The sequence below is a fragment of the Buceros rhinoceros genome, unplaced genomic scaffold (genome assembly GCF_000710305.1).
Source record: "Buceros rhinoceros silvestris isolate BGI_N320 unplaced genomic scaffold, ASM71030v1 scaffold7236, whole genome shotgun sequence".
NCBI lineage: Eukaryota > Metazoa > Chordata > Aves > Bucerotiformes > Bucerotidae > Buceros > Buceros rhinoceros.
The window spans coordinates 1-12,106 of NW_010418046.1; the positions used below are offsets into that span (position 1 = coordinate 1).

A 12,106-nucleotide genomic window follows, 5' to 3' on the forward strand; every position below is an offset into this window, starting at 1 on the left:
GGGAGCTCTGCCCGGCTCCCCGGCGGTGACAGCCGGGAGCACGGGCCGGTCCCTCCGGGCAGTGGCTTTTGCTTCTCTGGGCAGAGGCGTTGGTGCATCGGACTGTAGAGATCAGAGCAGCCGCCTCTGCTTTCTGTTTCGGGGCTTTTGTAGGCTGGATGTGCAAGGGCACTACTGTTGGTTTGTGCATTCATTGCCTTGGACGACAAGTTCACCGAGCTGTACTGTAAAGCCTTACCCTAATGCTGCTGAAGCTTAGGGGGAGAAAGTGAATGGGCTGGAACAAGCAACTTTTTGAAACTGTGGCCTTGAGGTTTGTCAGCTTGCAAAGCAGTGAACATTGAAGTGCGCTGAAAGTTCTTGGTTTGAAACTTTATTTTCTCCTTCAACTGCCCTCGCTTGGTGTTCACCACAGCTTTGTAAGTGCCGCTGGAGGCTGCGTTAACCTCTGCTGAGGTCAGACAAGCTCAGCACATCCCCTCTGTTTCTGTAATTGTTGTTCACGTGCTCCTTTTTGGTCTCAAAAAGAAAAAGAAAAGAGATGTGATTAATGATATACTTGTAAATATATTGCTTACTTTTGTGGTTTTATAGAAGATGTGGGAGTGCTCTTCCTGAATCCCTGTGAGCTCTCTGAAATTCACAGAAGAGGGTTTTTCTAGGTGGAGGCAGGGAGGTGCTCTGGGGTGGCTTAGGGTTCCTTCAGCAGGTGGGCGGTAGGCAGTGCAGCAGGGGCGTGTGGTACTGCTTCGGAGTTTTATCTTACTGAATACTTTCTACTGTTCATGTTTGTGTCTAGTAGCGTGGCCTCGTCCCTGATGGGAAGGGCTGTGTGTTCTCGTTTGCTGACGATACGTGCTTTTCCAGGGGCTGGCAGGGTTTGATTGCCTATGGATGTCATTCTCTCGTGCTGATTGTTGATGCCAATACTGCTCAGACTTTACAGGTTTTGGAAAGACACAAAGCTAGTGTTGTCAAGGTGAGACATACATGTTTTAAAGTATATTATGTGATTCTGGTCTATATATTATTTTTCTAAATCACTGTAAATAATTTACATTATATTGTACTTTTCATGTAAAGTCTGTTGTAAAATACCCGTGTTTACATGGTCTCTTTTACAGCTAAATCAAACCATATGTGCTGAAATTTGAGCTGAGGTTGATGGTTTTTGCCTCACCCTTTCTCTGTCAGGCGCTGTGACAGGGCACAGTCAGCTACACAGTTGTTGTTGTGGTGGGTAAATGCCTGTGAGCTCAGCGTTAAGGTTTCTTTATGCTGTGAGTATCTTCAGGTGCTCTCAGGGCAGAAGTTTCACCTTGCAAGCCAGCAGCAGAACAAGTCCACATTGAATAGCCAAGGCAGGAGTCAGTGTTACTTTATACTCTCCAGAGATTTGTAGACGGAATGTCTCAAATTTCTAGACACATACATAGTTTTCATAAGAATTGCCACCTTGAGAGTCTCTAGCGCTTGAAATCCCAAGCCAGAAAGTGGTATGTGTAAGTCAGTGGTGGCTACGTGCTGGAAAGGATGAAAAGGTGGCAAATGTCAGCAAAAGCTTGACGTGAGACAACATCTAGATGAAGCGCTAACCTTCCTCCCTCCCTGATACCACACTGTACTCACACTGGGCACAGGAAAGTGACGTGTTTCAGGATGTATAGAAGAGCTGGATGGTAAAATGTCAGCTTTTGTTTGTGTGGAAATCAGTGGTTATAGGTTTGTGGGTGCTCACAGAACCTTAAACATTGCCATTTAATTTATTCTAAGTATTTGGGTGAAAGTTTTATACACATAGCTTATATTATGGATTGTTGTAGTTACCTGCAGGAATGAGGATTGTCAGTTTATGTAATTTGAAAACATCAACCACACAGTCACACAAAACACTCACAATGTACCTTGAATTTGCACAGCTGGTGGTAGCTCAAAGGAATGCTTATACAGATGCTATTAACTATCTTAACTTTTACTGTGCTTTTTTGTGAGTTAATTGGTATTTTTTATCCATCTCAAAAATAGAAAGTATTGTGGTGTATGTTTGCCTCCTTTGATCAGTTTTCGTCTGTTTCAGGTTAAATGGGCTAAAGAGAACTACCATCACAATATTGGCTCCCCGTACTCCTTACGGTTAGCTTCTGCTGACGTTACCGGAAAAATAATTGTCTGGGATGTGGCAACAGGAACAGCTCGTTGTGAAATACAAGAACATGCAAAACCAATTCAAGGTAATGGTAGTGCCTGGCATTTGCGTGGAAGGTACTTTATGGAGCATCCTTACGAATCCGTCACCTCTGCTCCCTTCTGCCGTGGGGTGTTGCTGGTGGGATTACTTGCCTTCTCCGTGTTCATCTACTCTTTTTCTGTTAAACGGGGGACTCGCCGTCTCCCAGAGAGATGCTCTGAGGTGTAATTCATTATGGTAATATTTTCCAGGATCTTCTGATGAAAAATTACAATCTATTTTTATAAACGTGATTGAAATAATAATCTTTACAGTGTCAAGGACATCTTCCTGCTTCAGAACTGGTGGTGCAGTGCTGGTTGCATTGCACCTGAACGTTAGTGCCGTCTGGCGGGGGGCAATACTTCAGTAGTAGTACGTTGCTGTAAGTTAAGAGTTTTGATTATGCAGATATATATTACCAGTTATTTAGATAGTTCATTATATTGTTACTTCTGATCACGTATACTAGCGTGATAACGTGCATTTGCAATGTAACTGGAGAAGGTTTTTTGGGGCATTCCTTCAGGCTGCCTCTGGCATTTCAGTGTGTGCTTGTGTTCTCGATTGTAGGGTACAGCCAGTTGCGTTTTACTCTTGAACTTAAGACTCTCCTTAAAAAGTATTTGAGGTGGAGAAGACATTTGTTTCCAGGTCCAATACCAATACCATCTCAAATACTGTTTTGGGGTGGTGTTATGGTTCGTGGTGTCATGCCCAATATGAACTGGGTGTTGGTTCAGACAGGAATTCACTGGCTGGAAGGATCCGACTCCTTCATCTTGGACGTGGGCTATGTGCAGCCATGTGTAACCCGCTTTATTGCTGCGTGTTAAAGACATTAGCACAGGCCATAAAAAGAAACTTCCTTTTTAGAATTGTGAAATAGAAGCATGCGGTTGCTAACAGGTAACCAGTCATTTCTTTAAAGACCAGATATTATAGAAGAATGGGTTTAGAACAGAACAAACCTTTTCTGAAAATGACTGTCACTGATGTTCCTTCTTTCTTTTGACAGACATGCAGTGGTTGTGGAATCAAGATGCTTCTAGAGATTTACTGCTTGCAGTTCATCCACCCAACTATATTGTACTGTGGAATGCAGACACGGGCACCAAACTTTGGAAGAAAAGTTATGCTGAAAATATCTTGTCTTTTTCATTTGACCCCTTTGATCCATCACACTTAGCTTGTAAGTCTACATGGATGAAATAGTATGACCTGAATGTGTGTGACCAGAAGAATGTTAAACTAAAACGTTAATATTGAGATTTAAAGCAATGGATTGGAGAGGATAATGTCATAAATGCCAAGAAGATGACTGAAATAAAAGTCAGGGGAGTCTTTGGCCAACGTGCAATCTTCTGAAAGGAGATGCCATCGTGTGAGGGAAGGAACAAAGTGGTCATGAGTAGAGAAGTTAGAAATCTGAGAAGAATTGTTTGAGACTTTACAGAAGGTGTAGAGCATGTAGATAGGGAGCTGGAGGAAGCCAAGCAGAGAGAGACCTGTTAACCTGGCACTGAAAGCTGTAAAAGGATGGATGCTGAGGGGGAGTCCAGGGAGACGAGTAGACCAGGGATAAATGTTATTGTCAACAGAAAGGATTTTTTTTAAAGGAATATGGTGTGAGCATCAGTTTCAGAAGCAGTTCAGATGTCAGGGGAGATGTAGTGCAGATTTATTCACATTTTAGCAGAAAGAACCTACAAGCAGTAAGAGTCACCATTCTATTCTTTAGTTTAGCTCCGCCACTCCCAATCCGTACTGAGACGGTGCGCTTTCGAGGCTTTGTTGTCATATTTTTTTAATCTGCCATACCATTCTTTATACCAGCCCTCTGTAAACACGTAGTGAAATCTTGGCTAAATCTTTACAGCTTAGCTGAATCCTTATGCTGCAGCACAGATAACAGGAATTAATGATTCTTTGAGCCAAGCACTCCATGAGAGCAAAAACTGGTGATAGAGCTAGTGTGGACAACCCTGCCTTGTGCTTGCATTGTGAAGCTTAAAGGAAATAGTTGATGAGAGAGAATAACCATCCTGAACAGCCAAGAGGTTTCTGCCAGTAATCCCCACGGTGGCTTTTTTTAGTATTCACTTACTTCTGAGAAATTGAATTTTGTAGATATTAATTAATTGTCATGGACCATATGCTGCTCTTTCAGTAGAAGGTGCCACTTGTCCAGAATTACTGACTTTTCTACCTAATACAGCGTTATTAAAGTTATTAGCATTTCTCCTTGCTAGAATGTCATTAAAATGGAACTTGACAACCAAATTACAGTGTATTTTGCTGTAATAAAAATTGTTTTTCTTGGTACAGTGCTCACCAGTGAAGGAATAGTGTTCATCTCTGACTTCTCTCCTTCTAAAGCTCCTGCCAGCTCAGGGAAGAAGGTTTACATCTCTAGTCCCCATTCCAGTCCTTCTCACAACAAGCTGGCTGCTGCTACAGGGGCCAAAAAGGCCCTTGATAAAGTAAAAATACTAATCAGTAATGAAAAACCAAGGTAGGTTGCAAATCTTTGTTCTCAGGAGATGTTTTCCATAACTATATGTTTTACAGATGTAATGAGGTTAAAGCCTTTAAGGTAATTAGTTTAAAAACCAGCAGATTCATTGAGGTAGGCAGATGGATGGATATCCTGAGTGAGGACGTCATTTATGAGAACATAACATCGGCGGTTCATCCAGTTGCATCCCTAAAAGCGGCCATAACGTCCCAGCGTGTTTTATATCCATAATGACATAACCTTCCCCCTTCGCTAAGAGAATCCCACGCAAGGGTAAATTCAGAAGCATCTTTCTTAGGGAAGAAAAGCATGAAAATGGGTTAATGTAATTAATTTCAGTTGTGGAATGAGAAGGGATATAGGAAGAGAATAAAACTATGTAAGTACTGACACCCGACAGGTGTTGTCATTTGATGTTGAACGTGATCCTGCAGTAGGAGGTGTTTAAGTTAATAGTGTATAAATAAAATGAGAATTTATACATAACCTGTCTGTGGTTTTTCTGACCCTTGAAAATCAAAGTTGCATTTTGTGACAGTTTTTTTTTTTGTTGTTGTTTGAAGTTCTGTAGGCCACTTCCTTGTGTTGGGTAATTCTTTTTTTACCTTTTGTATTTCATATTTGAGTAATGACAGAATTTCTCAAACCTCTAGTGAACATGAGAACAAACTAATCAAACTGTACTGTCAGTTACCAGTTGACACCAAAATTTAGAATGGTTAGGAAATTCGTACTCTGTTTTAATAAGGTGTTTAAATTGCAGGCTGGGGAGAGGGCTTGATGGTGCCTCCTCTGGTAATTATTTAAGACGTTGTGATTTTTATATGAAGTTAATGGGCATGATCGTGTCCCTTTGTGTTCTATAATGCGTGATTTGCAAATACTGAGTGAGTGCACATGCTGCTGCAGCCTTACATACTCTCTGTAGTAAGAGCCCACAACAAAGATAGCATTTTTCTGCATTCTCCTGATTGCCTTTTAAGTTCTGTATCAATGTTGCCAAAGGTATGATAGTCTCCTCTTTTCTCCCTCTTTTTCCACCCAGAACAGGTGAAAAGATTAGAATGGGGAAAAGGGAAGAAAAACAGTCGCAGCAATGATCTGTCTGGTTGCGTGTGAGTTTAGGGAGACTCTGAGGCAAGAGGAGCAGGGGACTGTCACAGGAAAGTGGCTGCAGAGAAGAGGGACTCGTACTCCTGAAGCAAAGAGAGAGAGGCAAGAAAAAACAGAGGAGGGTTTGGTGTGTGGTGGAATGAGAAGGGTAAAACCAAGCACCCCCCTGAGAAGGGATGATCCATTAAATGAGTTCAGAGGCTTTCAAAGCAGCCCAGTATAAGGGTGATTTTCTTCAGTGTGATGTAAACCCAGGTCAGTGGATTGCAGGTGCCTCATGAACCAGTGGCTCATTAACAGTCAGCACAATGACGAACGTTCCTGCTCTTGGCTACTTTGAGTTTGAAGACTGCTGCTCTTGATAGGCTGGTTCTGTTCACTTGGAAATACAGTAACATGCATAATAATTTAAAATCGGAGGAAGCGATATGTTTAAGGGCAATTTCCCATGAGTGCCAGTAAATGTCACGGCAGCTAGCCGCATTCTAATTGAGTTGCTTTGCGTTTGAGAGGTGCAGGAATTACGCTTGTTCATTAGAATCTCCCACTACGTTCAAGATTACTCTGTGATCTTATTTAGGCAGGAGTCAACAGCGTGTGTGTCTTCCGAAGGTCAGCGATGCTTTCCACTGCGTAGCACTTAACTGGAAATCTGCAGTTGCTTACGATCAAAATAGGGAATGCTTGAAAAAGTGCAACTGCAGGAAAACTGACACTGTTACTTTTCTTTTGAACTTTAGATGGTTATGTCAACAAGTACTTGAGCTTTATATCTGATGTTTTACAGCGCTGAATCTGTGACACTCAATGACTGCCTTCAGTTGTCATTTTTGCCTTCCAAAAGAAACTACATGCTCTTACTGTATCCCAGAGAAATTTTGATTCTTGACTTGGAAGTGAATCAGACAGTGGGTGTGATTGCAATCGAACGAACAGGCGTGCCTTTCCTGCAGGTAAGGAAAATGCCACCACTCTCCATCGTTGCGGCAGTTCGTTAAGATCGTATGTCGGCTTGTGATCCCCTGATAGTCATGGTTTTGATGTGTTCTAGCTCATCGGGGGAAATGTCCTCTGAACCAAGCTATGTTGAATTTAGTTTTCTGAAATCTGCAGCAGACTCACTTCATTTTGTGGTGTTACAGAAGCTACCAGTGTGGAAACAGCGCTGTGGAAAGAGGACGTTGCGTTCTCTGGTGGTGAAACTGCGTTTACACCCATTGATACCAGTTCTCTGTTTGACTGCCGTTAATTAGACAGCTAAGTCTAGGCTGAAGGCTTTCTGAGGCGTTGTTACTCTCTTGGAATTGTGAATTCTGACACCAAAAAGGAAAGTTGTTTGTATTTTTTTTAAAGTGATAGCTGAAAAGAATATATATCATAAACATCAGTGTTTTAAAAAAAACCTAGTGAAACCCGCAAACAGTTCTATCAAAAACTTTCAGTGAATTTCTCAAATTAATTGACTTCCTCAGTCATAAGTGCTGGAGCTAAAGTAACCCACTGAAGTGTTTGGTATCATTTTTAGTGACGTGCTTGTGCATCAGGAGTGGTATGTTCCTTTGCCAGTGCCTTGGCAGAGGTTAGGCCGTGGCTCTCGCCGTGTAACGTGTGCTGTCTCTTCATCCAGGTGATCCCTTGTTTTCAGAGGGATGGGTTGTTCTGCCTCCACGAAAATGGTTGTATAACTCTACGAGTTCGTAGATCTAACTGCAGTGTAACTGGAACTCCAAACGAAGAGCCAGGTGAGTTTAGTGTCAGCAGTGTCCGAAAGTGAACTTTGAGGCATTTTTAATTAAAACTGTAACACCAGTGTTAACCATCACGCCTCGCACAGCACGGCGAGTTACTGCCCTTCTACTGGTTTTTCTCCTATACATTAAATCTAAATTTGTGCTGCGTTTTCCCAAATTTTTTTATTACTTCTCTGAAACTTAGTGCAAAATAAGATATATTAATATTCTGAAAATCCTTTTATCACTAAATAGTACTTTAATTATGAAGTGGCCTAACAGTCAAGACAGGAATATTTTAGGTAAAAGGTAATTACTGTGATCTTTTTATCTTTGCCTGAAAAACAGGTTTTTTTCTTAAACACGAGGTTATGGAAGTCATTTTGTCAGTTGGTACAGTTGCTTTTAGAACCAAGATATGGGCTTAAATTTAGCTTAAAATCTAAGTTTTTTGAACCTTTTTTATGAAACATTACTAAGAATGGCCTTTTAAATATAATGGAGGAGACTGGAAAAAAGAAGGGAAAACATAGTTCAGTGTAAATAAGTGATTTCTATATTAGTTTGTGTTGGTTTTGGTAGTTTGGTAATTTCCAGAGAGCTACATTACTCCCTTCCAGGTTTCCCAACACACCTAATAAGATTGGGACCGTGGAGAGCAGAGGCACTTTCTGCCCACACATAAAGCAGTCATTTTTCTAGATTTTGCAAGATTCGTTGTGGATTAAGGTATTCGAAAGCCAAGGTTGCATTCTGCAGAGTTTTCCAAGCTGTGTGGTGTGCAGCAGGATCAGCGGTGTGTAGTTTTTGATTGTTTTTCCCAGTTGGTGCACAGGAAACGTGGATTTCAACCACAGAGCTCCGTCACGTCATATTGCAAATTTCCCTCTGTTGATTGACCGCATTGGATGTTTTCCCCTCTGATTGTTTGTCCGCTGTGGGACGTTGATGTTACAGATCCAGACCCAGTCCAGGAGCTGATTTACGATCTAAGAAGTCAGTGTGATGCGATCAGGGTAACAAAAACAGTTCGACCCTTCAGCATGGTGTGTTGCCCCGTGAATGAGAATTCTGCAGCGCTCATCGTCAGTGATGGCAGGGTGATGATCTGGGAATTAAAATCCAGTGTTTCTGGGAGGAATGTCCGCAGCAGGTAATGGGATGTATTTTTCTTATCAAAGCTTCCATCTGTTACACTTGCAAGTGGTGTGTAGTATTGTATTATATTCTAAAAAACCGCTGATGGCCTTGTGTGTTTGGCAGTGTGACGTGTGCTCTGCTTGTGTGTGACTGAAAAGGAGAAGAGCAAAATGTGAGATCCCTTGCTCTGTGGGGGTGAAGAAAGTATTCACTCCTCTTTTTTGAAGAAATGTTTCCATACTAAGTGGTTGGAATAAGGAAACAGAAGACAGAATGGATATTCACGTTATTGTAGGGGAACATTTTCTTCTCATTTGGTGTTCTTCAGACTATATGATTTTCTTCAGGAATGGATCCCTTACTTTCAGTCACATGAAAGGACTTCAAATTGAACCTGGAAAGCTACATCATATTTAGTGGGGGAAGGGTTTTCTGCTGGATTTGTGTGAATTTGTCACAGAGCGATACGAGGCTGTGCAGCGGGTGGCTGTAGTGTGGTGGTATAAACAGTAATTTTATGTTCAGACCCTTTGGAGTTTTAGATTTTGAGCAGTCTCTAAAAGTACTTCATGAAGTAGCGTAGTTCTTTGAACTTTCAGTGTATTAAGGTCATTCTGCTGCAATAAACCTTTAAAGTAGTATTAAATAAAATAAATAACTTACTGCCATAAAAAAAATCAGAATTCTTAGTACACTTTTAAATGTCAATAGTACCAGATTTTCAACACTGATTCTTTTGTTGCCCATCAGTGATTTTTTTATTCTCGATGTTCTCAAAAATACTGCTGGATGTGATGGTCTTAATTAAAATTTGAATTTAAAGTCTGTTGAAGTGAGACTTTAAAGGTGACGGCTTAGTGCGTGCCTTACCGCGCATCCCAGCACAGCTAGAAGCCAGGAGCAGGCTTTGGGGTTTGCTCCTGACCCAGACCTGCCCTCAGCCCAGCAAGATCCGATTGCCCAGACTGCCAGGGCGGTTTGAGTCCCTTCTAGACAGAGATTGTGCTGGTACCCACCCACGGTCATTGGGGCGTAACTAACACTGAACCCTGATGCAGAGTTACCTCGCAGGACTGTGAACATGGGTCGTACCGTAGGTTTCTGCTGTAGTTTGGTGTGTGCAGAGACAATCGTGTTTCGTATGTTGAGGGGAAAGGCCTTGCTGCAGTTACGGATTTCGTCCTCTGGAACCTGTATGAGAAGTTCATGAGGATTTGAAAAAATCTATTCCCCAAGGCTGGGAATAAATGGGAATAAATGTGGAACTGTTTGTGATTGTATCAGTACGTAGGGGCGTTGCTTAGCTGTGCTCATTGCCATGGCTCTACATACGAATACACAGTCGATTTAAAAGCCTCCTTTCAATGCTTCCTTCAGGAGGAGGGAGAAATCTGCCTGGTTTTCTGTTACTTACAAATACCTCTGCAAGGAAGGTGCGAGTTATTTGGGTTTGGTATGGGTTTGTGTGCACTATCTCCTGTTATGGAGTCAGTGGTGGGAATAATCTTCTCACACACCTCTGGAAGTAGTGGTTGGTGTATTGAATGCTGAAGGACCATCCTGGGCAAAACCAGAACCGGGGACCTGGGTCAACAGGCCATCCAGTTGGTGTTAGGAACTTGTTCTCTTTCCTTTACAGCAGTTCAAATGCCTCACCTCTGTATTCACCAGTCTCATTCTGTGGGATTCCTGTAGGAGCATTCCAGAATAAACTTCCAGACCTCTCATTAGACAACATGATCGGTAAGAATTTTCTTCACTAACATCACTGCTCCTCATTCCTAGGATTTTTGAATCATTGTACATCCCAGCTTACTTAAGAACTACATATATTGGAACTCTTTTCCATGCAATTTAAGTAGTAATTCTGAAAGAAAAGAATTCCTGTTCGCTAAAGAAATAATCAAATTAATCTTTTTGAGGATTTTCTGTTCAGAGTTCATTTTCTCTGAGGAAAATAAAAAGTAATTTGAAATGGAATTTGGCCCAAACTCCTTCATTTTTGGAAGGTAATCTTAAACTGTCTTAACCCGTGTATCTGCCACATCCCATCTTTGTGAAACCTAGATAGCGACCAACATTTCAATACTGAGAAATATTCCATGAGAATGTTTAAAACAAACTTTTATTGCAAAAGCAGCTAGTGCTGCTCAGAGACCCAAAGGAATGGCTTTTGCTCGAAGCTGTCTGCTTGAGCTGGTGCAGGCAACTTACCGCTGGGGAGGTTCTTTTGCGCTTTATCTCAGATGTTTGAAGACAACATTTAGGGCGTGATTTTTCTCTTATTTGCGTCTCCTCTAGTCACTGACCTCGTAGCTATTGTTCTTTTGTGCCCTGCCTTGCTGGGACTGGCACAGCTGCCTGCAGAAGGTACACGGCAGAGGAACTACGTCTCTCGTGCCATTTTTATTGTTGTATCTGAGCAAATTCTCCTGTATTTCTAGGAGTAGGTTGCACTCGGTTTTTACTTTTGGAGCTAGACCTCCATAAGTCTTTGAATTGGTCTAATAATCTTAAAATATTTGTAACTAACTTTAAAAAAGAAAAAAGGGAATAAAAAATACATAAAAGCTACCCTTGGACTTTGGAAGAAGATGAAATGGTTGCATTTACTTTTTTTCCCTTCTTACTAATAGGAGCTTTAATTTTTAAGCAGGGCAAAGCACAGTTGCTGGAGAAGAACAGTTGAAGAGCTCTTTCCTGCAAGAGGTGCACCTCAAGTTTCTGCTGACTGGGCTCCTGTCGGGACTTCCTCTGCCTCCGTTTGCTATCCGCATGTGCCCACCTCTCACAACAAAAAACATTAAACAGTACGAGCCAATCCTTGCTGTTGGTAAGTGCCTCAAGGAGGTTATTGATTGCTCTGAAAACAATATATCCTACAGAAAATAAAGTTACTAATACAGTAAAGAAATCTGTCTTTTGATCCTGTGTAACTAATCACAGATAATGACCCTTGGATTAGTTTGCATCCATGACATTCTTCAGATTCCTTTTTTTCTGCCTTGGGTTGAAATAACACTACTTGGAAAACAGCGCTATATTGGCAGCTTTGTATTTATCTTTTCACTTACTGTGATACTGGTCCATTGATACACCCGGTGTTTTACGTGCTGCTCTTGCTTTGTTCTAAACATCAATAAATACAGACTCCCGCAGCACTGCGTTCCTAGAATGATTAAAAGAGCTTAACAGAACTTAACTTAACTTGTTCTGATGGAAGTACCTACAAATGCACTTAAAGCACTTTATTGTTCCCGAAGGGATCTGTTCTGTCTCATTACAAATGTAGTTAAATTCATGTAGATACTGGAGTAGTTGCCAGTGAGCACCTGATTTATTGACTCTCCCTCTTTAAATCTGATTTTTATGGGCCAA

The 12,106-nt window shown here is 41.5% G+C and overlaps 1 protein-coding gene across 1 annotated transcript in view; it reads left to right on the plus strand.

Annotated features, from left to right (window-relative positions):
* Nucleotides 1-867: 867 nt before the first annotated feature.
* The window catches only part of WDR11 (WD repeat domain 11), a gene marked incomplete at its 5' end in the record, with an annotated part of 33,414 nt that continues 22,175 nt past the window's right edge, over nt 868-12,106 (plus strand). The window contains 9 exons of the mRNA XM_010138385.1: nt 868-979; nt 2,078-2,231; nt 3,246-3,419; nt 4,556-4,742; nt 6,646-6,811; nt 7,486-7,600; nt 8,546-8,741; nt 10,368-10,471; nt 11,385-11,561. Of these exons, the coding sequence (XP_010136687.1) occupies nt 868-979; nt 2,078-2,231; nt 3,246-3,419; nt 4,556-4,742; nt 6,646-6,811; nt 7,486-7,600; nt 8,546-8,741; nt 10,368-10,471; nt 11,385-11,561 (1,385 nt within the window). The remainder of the gene's footprint in view (nt 980-2,077; nt 2,232-3,245; nt 3,420-4,555; nt 4,743-6,645; nt 6,812-7,485; nt 7,601-8,545; nt 8,742-10,367; nt 10,472-11,384; nt 11,562-12,106) is intronic.